Here is a 22,220-nt window from a genome sequence, read left to right on the forward strand (position 1 = left end):
AAATTTTATGAGCCTTAATGCACACAAATATAATAGAAATAATAGAAAAATCAACATACATAACTATGGTGGTTTCCTGAATTGTGCATACTTACAACCTTATGGAAAAAAGATGATGGATGAAACAGCTAGGGAAGCTCACCCTAAGAGCAAGGCACTGGGCCAGGCTTCCTACCTGGTTGCCCCATGTTGTCATCTGAGTGGATCTAGGTGCAGGGGTCTCAAACACACGGTTATTTTCTGTGGCCTGCGAGGTCCTTTCAGCCCCCTCCCCCCCCCGCCCTCCTCCAGCATTTAGCTAGAGTGGCCCCGGCCCAACACGTACCGGGGGCAGGGCAGGCTCCCTCCCAGCCTCCCTGCCCTGCCCCCGCGCCGCTCCAGGAAGCGGACGAAACCTGCGGGAGAAGAGGCAAGGGTGTGTGTGTTGCTGTTGTTTCAGGAACTGCCTCCAGCAGCTCCCATTGGCTGCGGTTCCCTGTTCCTGGCCAATGGGAGATGCTGGGGGCGGTTCCTGAAGCAACAGCAACACTCCCCCCATATCCCTGCTCCCCCACTTTCCAGCCACTTCTTGGAACGGCGCAGGGGCAGGGCAGACAGGCAGGGAGCCTGCCCTGCCCCCGGAGCGCGCCGGGCCAGAGCCCGCCCCCCGAACCCTTCCTGCAGTCGAACCCCCTGTCCTGACCCCCTGCCACACCCCTCCTGCACCCCAACCCACTTCCCTTAGCCCCCTGCTGCACCCCGCACCCCTCCTGCACCCTAACCCCCTTCCCTGAGCTCTCTGCCGCACCCCTCCTGCACCCCGATCCCCTGCTCTGACCCCCCTGCCGTACCCCTGATCTCTCCTGCACCCTCTGGGGGCAGGGAGGGGATGGAGTTGGGGTGGGGATTTCAGGGAAGGGGTTGGAATGGGGGCAGGGAAGGGGTGGGAAGAGGCGGGGCAGGGCTTCATGGAAGGGGTGGAGTGGAGGTGGGGCCAACGGCGGTGAGGGGAAGGTGTCAGTAACGCGGCCCTCAGGCCAGTGTACTAGTCCTCATGTGGCCCTCGTGTTCATTTGAGTTTGAGACCCCTGCTCTAGGGATTGGCTTGTGACAACCTTTTATATATCATTTTCCATTCCACTCACATAAGTCCGGGATCATACCTGATTACCTATTCATATTTGAGAGACTAATTTTAGGGTCATGGTTGTCCGTATGTGGTATTCGGTTGACAGTACATTACATTTCCAAAAGTTAACCCGATGATTTGCATCAGTTTCTTTCCCAATAGTTTCAATACATCGGTGCGGTTAGCTCTTGTTGCAAAAAGCCCCTAAGATATGTTTGTGGTTACCTGTTTTTCATACAATGCATTTCTAAATTATCACATGATACATATTGTTAAATTTTATAATCTTAGGTCAAACTTGTATTATTTTATAATCTTTGATCAAGTGCATAATACTCATGCTGATTTATGCCAGCTGCCAACTTCTGCTAGGCCTCACTCTAAACCCTTAACACTTAAAGCTTAAGACCTATAGCTAAGCCTATTTTTAATACATATATTTTGGTTCTACTGGCTGATACAGCTTCAGTAACTTCCACTATTATTTCTGTATGCCTGTTTAGCAGATTATATATTACCCAACACTATTGACGTTCCAAGATCAGGTCAGAGATCAACACATGGGAGCCTCTCCAGGACAAGCATAGGTTTGACAAACTTTGATGTAGGTGATACGGTGGCAAAGAAAACTGCCTCTGCATCCAGCTCCCACTAGGAGGTCCAGGGGAATCTCAAGGACATACCAAACAGAAAAAAGAATCTTTTTGGAAAGTAGGGGGAAGGAAAAGCTCTTCATAAGCCAGCCTACTTGTTCCCAATTGGCTTCAAGGAAATAGTTCAGTACTTCCAATCCGTAGGATATTGGACTCGCCAGCACCAGAGGCCAAAGGGACCAACGCCCCATTTCCATAAGCAGTAAAACCTTATGTGGCTGCCACTTTCTCCCAATTAGAGGCAGACTTGGTGCCTTTTGCCCACCCAATCCCGCACTCTGAGGCCCCAGATTTTTGAGTATTCAGGTTTTAGATGCACTTCCAGATGGTGCTAAATAATATGTGTACACATGTACACACATTACTCGCCCAAGAATTTTCTTAGGATCTTCCATATCAGCATATTCAGAAGAAATTTCCAATCCCTTCTTAGGCCTGGTCTACACTGGGGGCGGGGGTTCGATCTAAGGTACGCAACTTCAGCTACGCGAATAGCGTAGCTGAAGTCGAAGTACCTTAGTTCGAATTACTTACCCGTCCTCACGGCGCGGGATCGACGTCCGCGGCTCCCCCGTCGACTCCGCCACCGCCGTTCGCGGTGGTGGAGTTCCGGAGTCGACGGGAGCGCGTTCGGAGTTCGATATATCGCGTCTAGATGAGACGCGATATATCGAACTCTGAGAAATCGATTGCTACCCGCCAATATGGTGGGTAGCAAAGATGTACCCTTAGAAAGGGAACCTTTGAGTTCATGCCACAAGTCAAAATAGGGAAGAGATTTTATTCCAGGCACTTCCTAAAAAAGACAGAAGGTCTCCACTTCACTCAGGACCTCAGGGAAATGAATCAATATCTGAATGTTGTTTATTTAAAAAATAAAAGTTAAGATGATCAGCCTGGGTACCATCATGCCCTTTGTAGAGGAAGGTGACTAACTATATACACCTCTACCTCGATATAATGCTGTCCTCAGAAGCCAAAAAATCTTACCGTGTTATAGGTGAAACCGCATTATCTTGAACTTGATTTGATCTGCCAGAGCACGCAGCCCCGCTCCCCCCGGAGCACTGCTTTACCGCGTTATATCTGAATTCGTGTTATATCGGGTGGCATTATATCGGGGTAGAGGTGTATATGTGTGTTTTTGAACCTTTGCAGATACATGCATGTACAATGCGATACTGTCCAAGCACCTGAAGTATCTCAAATTTGTCCTAGGCAACAGCACTCCCAATTTCATGTCTTGCCATTTGGGCTATCATTAGTAAATAAATGATTGATGGTAGTCATGTCCTGTCTACACAGTCAGGAAGATATCTATTTCCCTTCTTGGATGATTGGTTTATCCAGAACTTTACTCTAAAATGTGTCAGAAGGTGAATCCGTGTCACCAGTGACATCACTAGGGTTCTTAATAAAACTCAAAGATCTAACTTGTGCCAAGCAGACAATTGGATTACATAGGATCCTGCTAGACACAGCACAACTCAAATCCATCTGCTCCAGAACAAGATCCAGGGCAATTACCAGACTGTCAGAGTCTAAAAGAACCACTATTTGACAGTTCAGACCATTATATGAATGCAGGGCCATCCTTAGGCATACGCAAAATACACAGCTGCCTAGGGGACCACATAATTTGGGTCACCAAATTTCATGGTGCCCTAGACAGTTATATGCTGCATATGCGGCACTGGCTCCAGCAGCCAACCCCATCCCCCAGCCAGCCCCCCTGCTCCGCCCCCACGTGCCCCCATTTGACCCCTTTCCCCAGACCCTTGCCCCCGAGCAACGTGGCCCGTAGTATTAGCAGGGATACTACGGCAGAAGGGGTCTGGCCCACCCCCGCTCTCACCAGCGGCAGCGGTGGGAAGCAGAGCGACCCGGCCTCAGCCCACTCCTTTCCGCCAACTCCCAGCTGCGTTGCTCTGCTTCCCACTGCTACCACCAGTGAGTGCAGGGGTTGGCCTGACCCCTTCCTCCAAGCCCCTTCCCCCAAGCAACAGGGCTGGGAGCTGGGGGAGTGGAGTGGAGTGGGTTGGGGCCAGGTCGCTCTGCTTCCCACTGCCACCAGTGAGTGCAGGGGGTGGGCCCGCCTCCTGCTGCTGGCGCCAGGACCCCCAGTAATTCCCCCCGCTGCACTGGGCCACCCTGCCCCCGTGGCCTTGCAGCCCTTTAGCGCAGCCCCCCCCCCACGGAGGGCCCGGCCCCCGAGCTGAGCGGTTGCTCCCCCCATGGGGGGGGGGTGTGCAGGTGCTCGGGCTGCATAGAGCACCATCATAGGTAGGGATGACCCTGTATGAATGTTGCATATGGTAAAACTGCAACAGTATTTGTAGTCCCTGTGGTATTTCTCCACAAGACCCTGAGATCCCAATGGAAGTAAGCCAACCCATGGACTCCAGTGTTCGTGTATATTACAGACTAGCCTTGGGCCTTTCTGGCCTGGTGAAAGTTTGGGAACAATCTACAATTAAAAATGAACTTCCAGGTCATACTGGTTAGGTATGCATCCAGCTTACCTAGACTAACTCCAGGTATATTTGGTAGCCATTTCAGCATATTACTAAATTGAAGGTAGGCCAGTGTCGCTTCAGTCCATTATTGTCAGGTCCATGTGTGGCTTGACACTTTCAAAACCTGCATTTAAAAGCTTCTTGTGTCATAACATAGTAATATGGTCCTTACAAAGCTGATGAAACCTTATCTTGAAACAGTTAGTTTCTATTTTATTAAATTTCTTACATGAAAAATTATTTTGCTAGTGTCAATGACTTCATAGAGTGATTGGGCTTCAAATTCCAGTGGCTGATCCACATGTATATCAAAATTTACAAAGTTGGGAGGGTGCTACACACTAACTGGATGCTTCTCTCCAAGGTGGTATCTGTGTCTACCTTAGTGAGACTGTCATCCGTTCTTCTAATGCACTTGCCCATCCCAATGAGGCTTTTCTCCATTAATTCAAGGTTAATAGGTCCTTAGGTCTCTATTGGAAGCAGACTAATGGTAAACTTCCGTATACCACTAAGGAGTATTAAACCTAATGACAATTTTGCAGAGAATCAGAATGCCAAGAAGTCAGTTTCTCTTGTGCATTGGTGGGTACAGTCTTGAGGTGCAGAATGCTTGGAGCAGTTCTTTCTTTAAAATCCCTTTTGTGAGTGGGGGACAGGACTGCTATAAGTATGCAATTTGCTTATAAACTGGATTTAATCAGTCAAAGAACAAAATGTTTTGTCTGTTAATGGGTTTGGGTTTTTTTTCGTGATTGAATCACGTCTACACAGGTGTTCACTATGTTTTACTGTGTGCTTTACTCAATTTGCTGCTGTTATTTCTAAATATTGTATTAGGTCATTTTCTTTATCTTCATTCTTACCCTCTAATTTGCTGCTTGTCAGAATGTTGCTTTACACTAGACATGAATACATTTTTTTGAATGTCACTCTTTTATGAAGTAGGAGTCAGTCAATTCCTTAATCAAGTGCCGTGTCGATAATTCCTCTTTTCCTTTAAAAAAATATTTGGTTCAGAGTGCCTTCCAGAAAATTTCTGCTTTAGCTTTTCTGGGTCTTTGCGTGTTCACTATGTTTTACTGTGTGCTTTACTCAATTGCTGCTGTTATTTCTAAATATTGTATTAGGTCATTTTTTTTTATCTTTTCTTACCCTCTAATTTGCTGCTTGTCAGAATGTTGCTTTACACTAGACATGAATACATTTTTTTGAATGTCACTCTTTTATGAAGTAGGAGTCAGTCAATTCCTTAATCAAGTGCCGTGTCGATAATTCCTCTTTTCCTTTAAAAAAATATTTGGTTCAGAGTGCAAAAGTCTTAATGAGAGAGAGGGCAGATTCTGCTCTTCCAGAAAAATTCTGCTTTAGGCTTTCTGGTCTTGTTTGCTGTGTGATATTAGCAGGAAACTTTCTGATTAGGATGGAGTCAGTCAAGATTAGGAAATAGCATATACTAATGACAGCTAATGACTTGTTGTTAAAGCGTTATTAAGGTAGTATCCAATCAAATGTGGAGTTCTACATGCTCATTCTCATTCTTTCAGTTACATTTAAGTTTCTCACTGAGCACGGGTGGAGAAGATAGCAACAAAGAAGAAAGACAGCATGAACTGATTCCAGTTCAGTCCGTGAACCTTCTGCTGAAGAGTATTGGTGCTACACTCACAGATGTACAAGATGTTGTCTTCAAGTATGTTGACTGTATAGTTTTATAACTTATTTATCAGTATTAAATTAGCACTTTCAACACAGGGAAATTCATTTTGTTCTGCTCTAAATAATGTGGACTTCTTTTAGGTTGGCTTTCTTCGAACTCCGCTATCACTTCTGTACGACACAGCAACTACAATCAGCAGTTATTACGCATTATTCAAAACAGGTTAGTCTAAATTAATTTGTGTACTACTTTGTTTAAATACATTATATTATATGCTGGAGCTACATGTCAATGTACTGTGTTCTTTTCTGGTTTGTATGTTTATATGCACACTTGTTAAAGAAGGGAAGTGAAATGAAAATATTTGGTTGGAAACAGGCTAGTAACCTAGATTATGACTAGTATTTTTAGAAAACTATTCTTAAAATAAGGCTAAATATCACCTCAGCTTAATAGGATACCAGTTTTAAATCTAGCCACATTTAATAAAAAATAGTTTAATATTTGCCCCAAGCTATACTGCCATTTTTTGAATTTACAATTCCATTTTCTATGACTTAAAAGTGTTGAGCCACCCAAACTGATAAACATACTGAACAGGGAAACTGATACTGTTTTTTGTGAAGCAGATTCTGTGACGTTTATGTTGAATGCAATAGTCCCATTGATTGCAAAGGTACTACTCAGAGTAAGATATTTCTTGATATGAGTAAGGGTGGCAGAATCAGCTGTATAGAGTATCGATGGGTAAAGAGTGCAGTGAGTAACAGGGTATCACACTGAAATGGATTGTATGAAGTAAAACAGAAGTAACACCAGGCTCTGAGTGTTTTATCTCAAATTCAGTAACTTCTGAACTGTGACTTCTCCCCAGTCCAATGGTTTTGTTAAGGTCTCTGCATTTCCCAGATGAGATGCCTCCAGAGACTGCCACAGGAGTGGGTCAGTGTTGTTCAGCACTTGAGACTCAACAAGCTGGTTCATCCTTGTTAATCAAGCACTCCTTAGAGGCAAATCTAAAAATTCATCCCCAGCTTGGCCAGCCTCTAAAAAGAAGAGGACCAGAGTGCTTAACTCTGACATGGCAAGAAATCTGACATCCTTTCTGACTCTCCCTATCCTCAGCAAGAAGGTTTGAATTCCGCTCGCTATCTTTCCCTACATTTTTTATCCAATTACATATCAGTGTGATACAGCAGTGATATTCTTGACAAAGGACATGATAGTTCCTGCCAAGGGAGAAACAACCTTTACTCAACTTTCCTACCAAGGCACCCAAACAATCTTAACTCTGCCTTGTAGTGATACAGTGAGAAAAAGAAATATGCAAATATGTCTCTTTCATCTATTCTGGGATGACAAACACTAATATGCATTAGTCATAATTGTGTGGTTACTTCATGGTATCACTCCAAGGTAGAGTTAAGGTTGTTTGGCTGCCATAAGAGTGTATTTCCAATTTTTATTATATTCAGATTTCTTTTTAAATTTAACCATAACCCTGAATTATGTGAGTTCTCTTTGTTTTTGGGGACAATTTTAACATACCTGAAATATTTTTACCCTGAATCACTGATCTGTACTCTTAACCTTTAACTCCATTTTAGCATAGTTTTTGTCTGGAAACACTATATGTAATTGTGAATCTTAAAGTACATTACTATATTCCAGCTAGAAACCACTCATCTAATATTGAATGAAAAATATACCTTATTTGTTAAAGTAAAATTTCTATGCAAACCATATACTTTTGTAATGTTTTTACTTCAAAATTATTTTCATTTTAGGCCATTAAACAAATGTATGTTCTTATTCTTGGCCTTGATGTTTTGGGCAATCCATTTGGATTCATAAGAGACTTGTCTGAAGGAGTGGAAGCATTCTTCTATGAACCTTACCAGGTAAAACTGCCATTTAGCATCTTATGAAACATAATATAGTTGGTAAGCTACTTAGATGTTGTTTGAAATGTAGATATATTGTAAGGCGCTTTCATTTTAAAATCAGGCTTAGACTTTTAAATGCCATTTCTAGGAGATGCATTCAGTTCTGCCAAATCCTAGTGTAATACTAATCAGGAAAAATTATAGCAAAAATTTGTGTAAATGCAAGAAGGGAACAGCCTTTTCATACTTCTGACAAGAGACTATTCTTTACACTAATTTATTCTAAAGAATATCAAGGCCATAACAATTAGAAGAAAGCGTGGCTGAATTTTGTTATATTGTTAAAGTATACTTTTTATATAAAATATGACATTCAGATAAATTACTTTTTTTCAAATAAGATTATTTCCTTTTTTTGATACACCTTTCTGCCCCCCCACCCCTTAGGGAGCCATCCAGGGTCCTGAAGAATTTGTAGAGGGAATGGCACTCGGTCTTAAAGCACTAGTAGGGGGAGCTGTAGGTAAGCTGTAATATGTTTATATTTTTATCTTTTGATTAATAGTGACCATGTAATCTTGTGTACTGTGATTGTGTTAAGTAGTTTGTTTCACTTTTACATAATCTTTACTTTTTTCCATAGGTGGATTAGCTGGTGCTGCATCAAGAATCACTAGTGCTATGGCTAAAGGAGTAGCAGCAATAACTATGGATGAAGACTACCAGCAGAAGAGAAGGGAAACCATGAATAAACAACCAACTGGTCTTAGAGAGGGCATCACTCGTGGAGGGAAAGGCCTAGTGTCTGTAAGAAATATCACTTTAGAAAAAATAAGCAACTTCATCCAATTTATCTATATAGACTTTATTTTAATCGTGCTCTTGTAAACTTATTGCCAAAGTACGGTTGTAATTGTAAACTGAAAATATATTCAAATTATAAAGGAGGTATAGGAGCAGTGAAGAGAATTGGTTGTTTCATTAATTTTACATGGGCCTTAGTATTACCTCCAGCAGAACTCATGTTTTGAATTACATTAAATCACAATTAGAATTTTTATAAAGTAAGAAAAATACATTCTGAAAACACATAAGTGAGAATTGTCTGTTTCTCTCCATAGGGTTTTGTTAGTGGCATAACAGGAATAGTGACAAAACCAATAAGAGGTAGGTATAGTTCTTGCTGTGTGTCAGCAGTGCATATGTTCTTGATTCTAATATTTGTTGAGATAGGTTGCAAAACACACTGCATACCAGATATGAATCTTTTTGTTTTATACTTCAAACTTGATTGACTAATTTTTGGATGGACCATCCTATGTAATGACATCATTGTGTAATAATTATTAGGGTAAATTAAATTGTGCTTTTTATAAATCAGTGAAAGTAGAAAAATGTGATAGTGATTGTTTAAAGTTTTCAAGTATTTAGAAAAGAAGGTTTATGAATATTACTACAGAAAGATGTTTTTCTTTTAATTATTTCTAGGAGCCCAAAAAGAAGGAGCAGCCGGTTTCTTCAAAGGTGTTGGGAAAGGTTTAGTGGGAGCAGTAGCCAGGCCCACTGGAGGAATCATAGACATGGCAAGCAGCACATTTCAGGGTATTAAAAGGTACAATATAGAATAGAATAAAGACAGAATAGCAAATAGCATGAAAGACTGGTACTGATGCTAAAAATGAATATATTCTGTAATTGTGCCTTGGTACTTTTTCAGGAGCTTTCACCTAATCATTTGTCTCCAGTGGCACAAATGCTTCAGATAAATAGTTCTTCTTCAAGTGATTGTTCATGTGCATTCCAAGCAGGTGTGTGCATGCTGCATGCACACCAGCCAGAAGATTTTCCCTTAGTAGCGTCCGTAGGGTCGGCCGTGGCGCCTCCATGGTGCACTATATAGGGGCCCGCCAACCCTCCACCCCCTCAGTTCTTTCTTACCGCTGGTGACGGGTAGCTGGAACTTTGCTCGCTCTTGCAGCAAGCCTAGCAGTGTCTTGTCTAAGTGTATATAGTTGTTTCCTCTTTCATAGTTGAGAGTGTTAGTTGTAGATAGTTAATAGTTGTTGGAGGGTTTTCCCCCCCAACGTACTCTTCGCCCCGCTGGGGCATGCCCGGGTCCCCAGGTTTTAAACTCTGCAAGGACTGCGGGAAGTTCATACAGAAGAGTGACCCGCACTCGTCCTGCTTGAGGTGCCTCGGGGAGAGCCACCAAAGAGACCAGTGCAGTATCTGCAGGGGATTCCGTCCCAGGACTCTTAAGGACAGAGAGCAGAGATTGAGTGCTCCTAATGGAGGCGGCTTTATGGCCACACTTGGACCCTGAGCCTGCCAATCCGGCGCCACTAACAAGACAGGAGGCCCAGTCTAAGACCTCTAAGTCCCGGCACCGGAGAGACCCAGGACATAGAAAATCAGCCTCCATGCGGCACCAATCGCCATCTCCGGTGCCGCGAAAAAGAAGAGTCCAATGAGGGACTGATCGCCCCAACAGGATCTTAAAAGGCCGGCAGCATCCATGACTGCGGTGGGACAAGTCGAGCCACAATCGCACCCTCCCAAGGTCCTGTTGACTCCTGCCCCGGTGGGGGTGCGGTCGAGTCTGGACCGGTCCAGATCCCTGGACTTCAATGAGGATGTGCGTCCCTCATTGATGCCGGAGGTGTTCAAGGCGGCCTCTGACTTATTAAGCCTCCCGGTGCCAGCCTCCCTGCACTGGTGGAAAGAGTCGCAAGACATGGCCCGACACCTGATCCAGTCAAGGGGCAAGCCGGCCATGATGTCACCCCAGTCCCCTCCCTGTTCCGCACCGGCGCAGAGAGAGCGCTCCCCAGCCTCGCGGCACCGCTCCCTGGCAACAGTGGGTACTGCTCCCCCTCGGTCCTCGTATTTGGAGACCTCGGACTCAGAAATGGAATTCTACTGCTCCAGTAGATTGAGGAGCAGGAGGTCAGCTTCTCAGGCAAGCCAACGACCTTACCCGGCGCAGTGGCAGCAACAGTGGCAGCCGCCCTCCCAGTGGCCGTTCTGGAATCCCTGGGCCTACCATCAGTCCCTGGGACAGTTGTATGGCCCGCACTCCAGGTCTGCATTGGTCTCCTTAACGTCGGGGGCTCCAGCGCAAATGCCTCCATCACCGGCACCACTGTCCGACAGGAGTGTGCCACAACAGAACCCGTCACCGCCTAGTCAGACACCAGCACCGACGAGGACCATGTTTCCGATGCCGCAGGCACTGCCCAGCACACCTCGTCGTTCAGCGTCACCCCCCAGTACCGGCTGCGGTGCCGTATCCTACATCCGCACCGGCCACGCAACCAGAGTACCATGTGCTGCAGAACCCTGCAGAGTCTGAGGGTACAGAGGAAGGTGCAGGTGATCTCCTCCTCTGCCTCGCCAGATGAGGCAGTTGCGGGAACTTCAGCGGCACCGTCCCTAGAGGACAACCGGGTGCTTGAGCAGCTTCTTAAGTGTGCCGCTCAGAGACTAGTGATCCAAATGGAGGAGATAGGTGGATGTAGATCCGGTAGTGGATATGCTGGCCCCCTCGGGCCGTCTAGGGTTGCCCTACTGTTGATCAGAACGATAGCTGATACGTCCCGCACCTTGTTGCAGATGCCAGCTTTGTTGGCCTCTATGGCCAAAAAGACAGAGGTGCTACTTTCTACCCTCCAAGGGCCATGAGCACCTATATATCCACCCTCCCCCGGACTCTCTGGTTGCGGATGCGGCCAACCAAAGGGAGCATCAGGGTTTCCAAGGGTCTACACCAAAGAACAGGGAGGCCAAGAAGTTGGACCTCTTTGGTAGAAAGGTGTACTCAACGGGAGGTCTGCAACTACGTATAGCCAACCAAGAGGCTATAGTGAGCCGGTATGGCCATAACATGTGCTCGGCCTTGTCCAAGTTCACTGAACTCCTCCCACAGGAATCACGAACAGAATTTTCCGCTTTGGTAGAGGAAGGGAAGCTAATTTCCTGGGCATCCCTCCAAGCAGCTCTGGATGCGGCGGATGCAGCCTCCCGCACGCTGGCAACCGGGCTGGTCATGCGGCGAGGAGCCTGGCTTCAGGTCTTAGGCCTTCCACATGAGGTCCAACAGACCATCCAGGACCTCCCCTTCGAGGGGCTCATGCTCTTTTCCGAGTAAATGGACAAGAGGCTCTATAGCCTAAAGGACTCAAGGGTTACCTTACTCTCGCTAGGCTTGCACACCCCAGCCCCCCCATGCAGGCAATTCAGGCCGCAGCCAGTTCCGCGGCCGTACCAGCCCCAGTACCACCCGGAGCCCTCATGTAGGCGAAGCAGAAACAGCAGGAGGCGGCAACAACAGCCCTCCGGCCAGTTGTCCGGCCAGCCACGGCCTCCGTCGGGGCCTAGACCCCAAATTTGATGGTGCGGTCGAGGACGGCCTACCTGTCAGGAAGCTGGATCCTACCAACCCTACCTTTTCGTCACGTCTGTCCCCCTTCTATCATGCCTGGTCCCAAATCACATCGGACAGTTGGCTGCTCCGCACGGTAGAGAGAGGATATTCTATCCAATTCTCCTCCCTCTGCCTCACCAGCCCCCATCCCTGTCCCTCTTCGGGGACCGCTCTCATGAGCAACTTCTAATTCTGGAAGTGCAGTCCCTCCTCATAGTAGGAGCAGTGGAGGAAGTTCCTCAGGAACTCAGGGGCAGAGGTTTTTACTCCCAGTATTTCCTAATACTGAAGGTGAAAGGGTGCCTCAGACCCATTTTGGACTTGCGGCATCTGAACAAGTTTATAAAGAAGCTCAAGTTCTGTATAGTCTCCCTGTCCTCCATCATCCCCTCCATGGATCCAGGAGACTGGTGGGCCGCCCTCGATTTGAAGGACGCGTACTTTCATATCGCAATAATCCCTCAGCACAGACGTTATCTCATAATGAGCAACACCCATCTCCAGTTCACAGTCCTGCTTTTCGGCCTGTCAATGGCCCCAGGGGTCTTCACAAAGTGCATGGCAGTTGTAGCAGCTTTCGTGTGCAAGCACGGAATTCAGGTGTTTCCCTACCTGGACGATTGGCTCATCAAGGGCTGCTCCAAGGCACAGGTGGAGGCTCAGGTGGTCTTTATCAGACAGACCTTCCTTGAACTCGGTCTCCTGTTGAACAAGTCTACCCTGTCTCCTGTCCAATGGATAGAGTTCATAGGGGCAGTTCTGGACTCGACGCAGGCCAGAGCATTCCTACCGGAGGCCAGGTTTCGGTCCATGTCCGACATCATCCTCGGTCTCCGCCGTTTCCCAACGACCACAGAGAGGAACTGCCTCCAGTTGCTGGGACATATGGCTACGTGCACCTACATGGTGAGCCACGCCAGGCTCAGGCTGCGCCCTCTTCAGTCCTGGTTAGCGACTGTGTACCAACCAACCAGAGACGCGCTGAACTCGGTGGTGACACTTCCCCAAGTGGTGCTGGATTCCCTTCAGTGGTGGCCCGACCCGCGGGAAGTCTGTGCGGGAGTACCCTTCGCCAGCCCTCAGCCAGCCCTTTCCTTGGTGACAGACTATCATAGGTTTATTCCCCACTTTGAACTTTAGCGTTCACAAGATGGGGACCTGCATGGACTCCTCTAAACTAAAATCCTAGTTTAGATCTGGTTCTCGCTGCCACCAGTCAAGTTTTAAGTGTCTGACACACTCCCTGTTCCCCCAAAAACTTCCCCTGGGGAACACAGATCCAAACATCTTGAATCTCAACACAAAGGGAAATAATCCATTTCCCTCCTCCCCTCTCCTAGTGCTTAGGAGAGATACCTTGACTCAAACTCCTTGAATCAAACAAAGAGGGATTCACTTTTTCCCCCTCCCTTTCCCCTGAAAATCCAAACAAGGGAAGAAATCAATCAAGTTCTAAAAAAGATTTTATCAAAGAAAGGGAAAAAAGTACACTATCTCTGTATTACCAGGATGCAAAAATACAGGGTCTAACTTATAAACCTGGAGAGGCTCTCCCCCCCGCCCCTTTCTCAGAATAATCAAAGTAACAGCAAACAGAAATAAAGATATTTCTCCAGCAAACACACAATTGCAAATGTAGAAATCAAATTATAAGACTAATTCGCCTTTCTAATACTCACTATACTGGATAGTAGGAAATACTCCAGGAGAACTTGGAGACATGTCTGGCCTCTCTTAGATCCAAAGAGAGCACACACTCAAACAAAGAACACAGACAAAGCCTTCCCTCCACAGGGATTTGAAATTATCCTGTCCCTTGATTGGTCCTCTGGTCAGGTGTTCATCAGGTTACTGAGCTTGTTAACCCTTTACAGGTAAAAGAGACTTTAACCCTTAACTATCTGTTTATGACACAAACACATCAGATCTGGGGTGGAGGGCACATCTCGGGAACCTCAGGACTTAAGGCCTTTGGTCCCCAGAGGACCTCTCCCTACACATCAACGTCAGGGAGCTATGGGCTGTTTGCCTTGCCTGCCTCACTTTCAAATCTCGATTGGCAGGCAGGTGCGTTGCATTCCTCATGGACAATACTTCAGCAATGTTCTATATCAACAAACGGGGGTGCACGCTCCTCTCCCCTGTGCTGGGAAGCCTCATGTTATGGGATTTTTGTGTATAATGGCATCCTACCTCCCGGGGGTGCAGAACGGACTGGCGGATAACCCTCAGCTGCTCGTTCCATGGTCACGAGTGGTCCCTTCACCGAGACGTGGCACGCTCAATCTTCCGTCTCTGGGGTTATCCCCAGATAGACCTGTTTGCCTCGAGGGACAACAGGAAGTGTCGAAGGTTCTGCTCCCTCATGGGGCACAGTCCAGAGTCTCTAACGGATGCCTTCCTCCTCTCGTGGGAAGGCAGTCTGCTTTACGCCTTCCCTCTGATCCCCATGGTCCACAGGGTACTCCTCAAGATACGCAGGGATCACGCTCACGTCATACTGATAGCGCCGGTGTGGCCGTGCCAGCATTGGTACACGTCGCTGCTGCACATGTCTATACAGGCGCCCCTCACGTTGCCCCTATTCCCAGACCTGTTCATGCAGGATCAGGGCCACCTCCGCCACTCGAATGTGAAGTCACTCCACCTCACAGCCTGGATGCTCCCTGGCTAAACCCAGTGGAAATGCAGTGCTCGCAGCAGGTCAGACAAGTCCTCGGTAGCAGAAAACTCTCCACCAGTGCCACATACATGGCCAAGTGGAAACGTTTTTCCATCTGGGCTGAACAGCAGGGACAGGCTCCATTGCTCGCCCTGATCCCTCTCATCCTTGATTACCTACTCCAGTTGAGACAGCGGGGACTTTCCCTCTCTCTGGTTCGGGTCCCTCTGGCGGCCATCTCTGCGTTCCACCCAGGAGCTGAAGGTAGTTCAGTCTTCACAAACCCATTGGTTTGTCGCTTCCACAAGGGCCTTTCGAGCTGCTGGCTACATGCTCTTTGCTATCTCTCTCCTATAAGGTCTCATTCCTCGTGGCCGTCACCTCGGCCAGGAGGGTATTGGAGCTCAGAGCGCTGACATCTGAGCCTCCATACACGGTCTTCCACAGAGACAACGTCCAACTCAGGCCACACCCGGCGTTCCTTTTGAAGGTGGTCTCCAATTCCACATGGGTCAGGACATTTTTCTCCCAGTGTTCTACCCTAAGCCACACTCCTCCAACGCAGAGTGTAGGCTGCATTCCCTGGACGTTCGCAGGGCCCTAGCATTCTATATTGAATGAACTAAACCGTTCAGGAAATCAACCCAACTCTTTGTAGCTGTGGCCCGCAGGATGAAGGGGCTCCCCATCTCTTCACAGCGTATCTCCTCGTGGATCATGGCTTGCATCCATGAATGCTACAATCAGGCCAAGGTTCCTGCCCCGCCAATCACAGCCCACTCCACAAGGGCACAGGCCTCTGCCGCGGCGTTCCTGGCTCAGGTCCCGACACAGGAGATATGCAGGGCTGCCACATGGTCCTCAATCCACACATTCACGTCACACTATGCCATCACACACCAGGCCAGAAACGATGCAGCTCCAATCGGCAGTGAACTACCACCCCACCACCTAAACTCAGGCTTGTGAGTCACCTGCTTGGAATGCACATGAACAATCACTCGAAGAAGAACAACAGTTACAAAAAGGTGAGTAACCATTTTTTCATAATCAATTTATTATTTATATTTATAACAAACATCTTTCCAAATTGTTAAAGGTCCTGTAGAATAACTAAAACCACAGTATCAAGTCACTTCAGCTGTTATTGGCTTAAAATAACTCTACCTAAAGCCTCATAATCAAAACTCCTTCTGTGAACCCCAATCTCTCAGCCTGGCCCAAAATGCCCAAAAGAAGACATGAACTTTGCAGGTTGATCAGAAGGTTACTGTATACAGAAGGGAATTCAAGAACTGACTGGCATTGTCAAGTTCCTCTCCCTTCCTGTTTAAAGTGAGATAGTCCCCGCACTTCTGCTGAACAAAGCTGTGATTGAATATTGTGAAACTCACACTCAGTGATCTCAAGCCTTACAAAAACTGAATCTAAATTACCTTACACTGCAATGGATAAAGAAGTACGAGAAAATATTTTAAATGTTAAATATTTTATATTTAAATATATTAAATATTTATATTTTCAGTAGCTTAGTCCCCAAATGTAACTGACCTAGAGCAGTTTAATCTGTGGCTGAATATCCCTACTTTTAAAACTAACTGTTTATTAATAGAAAAGACCACTTCTTGATTGTAATCACTATATATAAAAAGTGTGCATGCAAAGCCATTTGATAAATTGACCTATTATATTATACCTTTAAATATTTCTTTTCTCACTATTCCATCTTCCTAGGATTTATTTCAAGCAGGTCCCTGTTTTAAAAAAGAACCTGTCAAAGAAACATTACCATCTTCTCCCTTAAAATTACACTGTCCTGATAGGCAGAACAAACAATATTCATTGTGACACCAATAAAAAATGTTTATACTTAAAAATGTTACTACTTTAAATTCTAATATCACAACATCTTAAAGGCCTAGAAACTGGTTTTTCATCCAGTGGAAAGGAGAAACTTGCAGCTTCCTAAAATTGTTCTCTTATTAGTCATAAAAAAACACTATTTTAGAAGGAAGGAGGCTCTCTAAGAGATCTCCCCGGTTTAGATTTATGGTAACTAAACACATCTGGCATTACAAGAGGAGGAATGAAAAAGTAGTCTGAATAATAATTTTAAAGTGTCTAAAACATTCCATATGTATAAACTATATACTTAAAATATATGGCTATATCATATACATAATGTTTTTTTTTAAAAAACAAGTATATTAATGCAACATTTAGTTTATAAACTTCAGTGTACAAAAGTTAGGGAATAAAAGAATAAACAACTGATATAGCAATAAAACAACCTCATAGTAATATACACTTGTTTATATTTGCATATGTGGCACTAAATTGTCAAAAATTGCTTGGGCACAAATTTGTGCATGCCAGACAGTGCCCTCAGGGGGGAGACAGGTTAAAAGTTATTATTAAAGTTTGATCCATCTTTCTTTCTCTAGACCTCCTCAATTATAAGTGAAAGCTCATGCTGTTGACCATATTTATGGACTGTACTGGCCTTGCTGCTCTCCAGCATCTGGACTATTGTTTCTCCCTCATACCACTACCCTCCCCACTGCCACTTGCCATTTTTTTTTTTAAAAGTTCCTTTGTGGAGAAAACACAGAATATGAAGCAAAGTTGAAGAAAGAACATTAGCACAGGGTTCTTTTACATGGAAATTTCAATGAGAGGAATTTTGCAGACATTCATTTACCATATAATCATTTTCTACAGAGTCCTGCTTGTAAATAAATACCTACTTGTTTAGCCTTGTGTTCCATGAATCAGTAACATAAATATGCACACACATTTATACACAGTATTTATGTAGTCCTATTGACTTAACAATAAGCATGTGCATATGTCTTTGCCATTGAAGCCATAGTATGTGTAATTGTATGATTAGCCTAAATAATAAAGGCATCCTGACTAGTCAGTGAAGATTACACTAGTCCAATTACTATAGCTACGTGTGCCTCAATAATCAAACTGAAAATTGCATGTAATTTACATAGAGCGAGAGCAAATATGTCATTTTATCAGTATTTTAAATATTTACATAGGATAACTTTAGGACCTTTTTGAAAATATGGTATTTTAAAAGTATACTAATGTCTATGCTAAATATGTAACATATTTTGAATTTGCTGCTTTGTTTTCAGAGCTACAGATTCATCTGATGATGTGACGAGTCTGCGCCCACCTCGTTTCTTTTGTGAGGATGGAGTTATTAGACCTTACAGGTTAAGGGATGGGACCGGAAGTCAGATGTTACAGGTGAAGCAACTGAAACATAATTTTTGATATTTATAACACGTAGTCTCATTTGTATCTTCATTGCATGGGTTTTATGGCCAGTCTTGCAAGATTTTATAGAAAGACAGCTAACACATGCCCTTTCAGAGAGAACTTGCAGTATAATTTATATCACAACATCCTTAATTATGCATATGTTGCCAAAGTGACTTAAATAAGAGAAACGCTTGTGTTCGTTTTTTAGGCTTTTTAGTTTTGTTACAACAGCTGCGGTAAGCGTAGTTTTTCTTTTAGTAACTTTTTTTATATTGTGCATTTAGATAAAGTTAAAGCACAATGATATTTTTGCCTGAATTTTAATTGATTAAACTCTTCAGCAACCACTGTGTTTTTTAATTAAAAATGTGAAAGTAATGTTTTTGCAGAAATTTGTATTTGAGAAACATGGACAGTAACTATATTTATATCACACTGCTTCAGTTAAAAGCACTTCAGTAATTTTTCACTGTAGCATTGTTCATATCCAAAAATCTAAACTTGTAACTTATTAGATGAGCTGAGCTGCTGTTAGTCACTTCATAATTTTTTTAATAGTGTGATATTTTAATAATTTGAGATGCTTCCTATTTTACTTTAACCACCTTTACTGGAAAGTTAATTCATAATTCTAACATTAAAGTACTTTGAACTGATTTTACAGTATGTCCATAAATAAGATGGAAAATTCCTATAATCTAATTGTCTTTCATTATCATAGAATCTGAATTTTAAAAATATTCACACCTGGGAAATGACAAAATCAATAGCTGCTAGTTGAATACAAATTGGAGACGGCAGATAGGATGTTCTAATATATATATGAAAGCCTTCTATTAGAGATTTCCCTTCAATACCCTAGCAGTGTGCTGGAATTCCTGAGATCCAGAGATGAATTTGAGAAAAAGTAGGTCACCTTGTACAAGATGGATGGGAAGTTACATAGCCAAACATTTTCAAAAGTATTTGTTACCTGAGTAGGGTTTTTGTTTCACTTAGAACATATTTTGAGATGCTGCATGGTGCGTCATTTATATGAAATTAGGGTCTGTCTGTTTCTGTGTATTCTGCTGTATTTTCTCTACTGCCTCCTACTAAAGGGTGCTTTTCTGAATCAAAGTATTCTAAAATTGAAATTGCTAAACTGAGTTAATATTATATCTTACTATGGAGTTCCTCTTCAACATTCTTTGAAGATCCTGTAACACTAAGGGCTATAATCTTGCTTTTTTCTCTCATGATGCAGTTTATATTTCCTGTGCTATTATCTTGCAAAATACGTACTAACAAACAGCACGGCCTTAACTGGCAAACCATTAAAAACTGCTACTGATAAACAGCACAAAAAGGCCTAGTCACTATACTTCCTCTTTCTGATAAGACAGTAGGGTTCTTGATGTATTTCCCCTTTGATATTTCATGCCATGCTAGTGAAGCAGAATGCTAACAAGACTAAGTCCAACTCCTTGAATACAAATTATATAATTATTTTGCATTGTTTATGCTCTACCTTAATTTTGCAAGTGTTTGGATTAGATGATAACGTTCATTTGTGAGCAAATTAGTAGTTTTGAGAGGACCCTGAAGGCGCTGTCTGATAGATTGATTCAAGATGTGTAATTCTACTTTTTGTGCTGTCTAGATGAGTACAATCCCATCACAATTTTTCAAATGGAAAAAAGATAGAGGGGAAAAAAATCTTCTATTTCTCTAATAGTTCTGTTTTTTAAATTAAATAATAAGATAAAATGAGGAGTGTATTTAGATTATCATCCTATACCTTGGAGAATATTCTGATGCCCATCGCATTCAAGTGACTTTAATCTTCAGAGAAATGCAATAGTCACCTTAAGCATGTTCCTTTTATGAAATAGGATTTACACATTAAAGCTCTAATCTTGCAATAAGATATATGGAGGCAGATCCCTATGCTTACGCAGAGCCCTACTGAAATCATTAGGTCTTTGTGCAAGTGCAGTATTCTTCCTGTGGGCAACAAGTTTCAGGATTAGGGTTTAATAAATCTTTGGTGATTCATTTGCTGATTATTATAGACAGGTGTATGACTCCATTAACAGGGGATTGGAACACTTCTATTGTATCCTGAATTCAGAAGCCATTTCAGAATTTGTCTGCTTTTTAAAAACTAACTAACTTGCCAGCATAAACTAACACTTCTGCTTTTTTTCTTCCCTTATCATGCTTGCAGAAAAGACAGGCCTACAGGGAATGGACTAAGAATCACAATAGTAGTGATGATGATGATGATGATGATAATGACAGTTAGGAAAATATGCACCATTACAAATGCATGAGTTTGTCACATTAATTGGACTCTTAGTTTATACTATTAAATGTTGTTGCTGTCATGACTGCCATAGAAAGTAACTTTTTTATTTTAATTTTTGTCTTTTAAAAGTTGTACAAAAATATAGGCAAACAAAAAGAGATCATATTTAAGCAGAGAAATTAAAATATATTAAATATATTTATGTACTAAGTTGACAGGAGCTAATGTTATACTCGGATTTAATGATATTGTTGCAGGCAAATTTCCATAAATTATAATTAATCTGTTTTTTCCATTTTCCTCAGAGTTTTGTTTAATATTTTTTTAATTTTAAATCATCATTTGTTAGCTAAGATGCCTTTATAATATACATGCATTCAGTGTAATCTTTTTGAGCTGTACTGTGCTTATTGATATTAAAAATGCTGTTTAATATTTTGCATTCTGTTTATTTGATATTTCAAAAATATTTTGTCTGACTTTCTTTTAATAACAATAAACTTGTTTAAAGTTTACCTAAAAAAAATCGATTCATCTGTTCTGTTCCAACGTCATCACTCACATTTCCCAGAATTAGATTGTGTAAAAAAATAAGATTATAGAATATTGCTATGATTGCCCTAGAAAGGTTAGTTTAAAAAAAAACTTATTAAAATGCATGTAATCATTTTGATTTTTCATTCATCATTTCATTTTCAAGATAACTGGTTCTTAAACATTCATTTTAGTTTACACATGTTGAATTTTTCAGTAAAATGTGGATCCTCCTAAATTCCTTTGTTGCCAGCTTAGAAGATTTGGTTCTTCATATAAAGTGAAGCATTCTTTTTAGAAGGCATTTATACTGTCATTTACTCCAAAAATTATTATGTAAATGCATTTTGGGAATATGGCCGTACTTGTTTTAGTCTTGTACGTTATTTTGTATAGTAACATGTATAAAACATACAGATCCTCATTAAACTAGGTGGAAAATGCAGAACACAAAATAACAAAAGGCGTACACAGTACAGTATTAGATTGCAAATTTTCAGTTGTCATTGTTAAATGTTCTTTGTTTCTTTGACAAGTAAGTGTTTAGTTACATTTCTTTACTTACTAGTCAGCTTGCATATTTTTCTCTAAACCAGTTGATCTTCTATACATCTAAATTTAGGTATTAAGGGGCAAGGGGGCATTATAAAAGCATTTAGAATACGTTTGTCTAGTAGTATGTGTTGTGTAAACCAACTGTTTATTCAAATATCAGCAAGAGGATTGTCCCAAAAAAACCTTCACTCTTTAGTGCCAACTAAAACCTTAGCATATTTACCAAAAGAGTCAGCCTCCTCCAGTGCATCCTGTTATTTCCTTACAGCTTCTGATGAGAGAATTACCTTACAGTTCAGACTGCTCATCCTGATTTTCATGCTGTTGCTACTTCATATGCTTTAGAACAGGGGTAGGCAACCTATGGCACGGGTGCCGAAGGCAGCACGCGAGCTGATTTTTCAGTGGAACTCTCACTGCCCAGGTCCTGGCCACCGGTCTGGGGGCTCTGCATTTTAATTTAATTTTAAATGAAGCTTCTTAAACATTTTAAAAACCTTATTTACTTTACATACAACAATAGTTTAGTTATATATTATAGACTTTAGAAAGAGACCTTCTAAAAATGTTAAAATGTATTACTGGTACGCGAAACCTTAAATTAGAGTGAATAAATTAAGACACGACACACCGCTTCTGAAAGGTTGCCGACCC

The 22,220-nt window shown here is 42.9% G+C and overlaps 1 protein-coding gene across 4 annotated transcripts in view; it reads left to right on the forward strand.

Annotated features, from left to right (window-relative positions):
- Positions 1–22,220, forward strand: part of VPS13A (vacuolar protein sorting 13 homolog A) — a 303,373-nt gene that overhangs the window by 255,732 nt on the left and 25,421 nt on the right. For 2 of the 4 annotated variants that reach the window (XM_039545239.1, XM_039545243.1), the window contains 8 exons: positions 5,825–5,970; positions 6,078–6,159; positions 7,725–7,838; positions 8,271–8,346; positions 8,467–8,630; positions 8,945–8,990; positions 9,312–9,435; positions 18,058–18,172. In XM_039545239.1, coding sequence (XP_039401173.1) covers positions 5,825–5,970; positions 6,078–6,159; positions 7,725–7,838; positions 8,271–8,346; positions 8,467–8,630; positions 8,945–8,990; positions 9,312–9,435; positions 18,058–18,172 — 867 coding nt within the window. Of the gene's footprint in view, positions 1–5,824; positions 5,971–6,077; positions 6,160–7,724; positions 7,839–8,270; positions 8,347–8,466; positions 8,631–8,944; positions 8,991–9,311; positions 9,436–18,057; positions 18,173–18,908; positions 20,889–22,220 lie in introns of those variants that run through there. The other 2 variants (XM_039545242.1, XM_039545240.1) reach the window with 2 other exon arrangements.

This window comes from Mauremys reevesii, linkage group 6, assembly GCF_016161935.1.
Source record: "Mauremys reevesii isolate NIE-2019 linkage group 6, ASM1616193v1, whole genome shotgun sequence".
Classification (NCBI taxonomy): domain Eukaryota; kingdom Metazoa; phylum Chordata; order Testudines; family Geoemydidae; genus Mauremys; species Mauremys reevesii.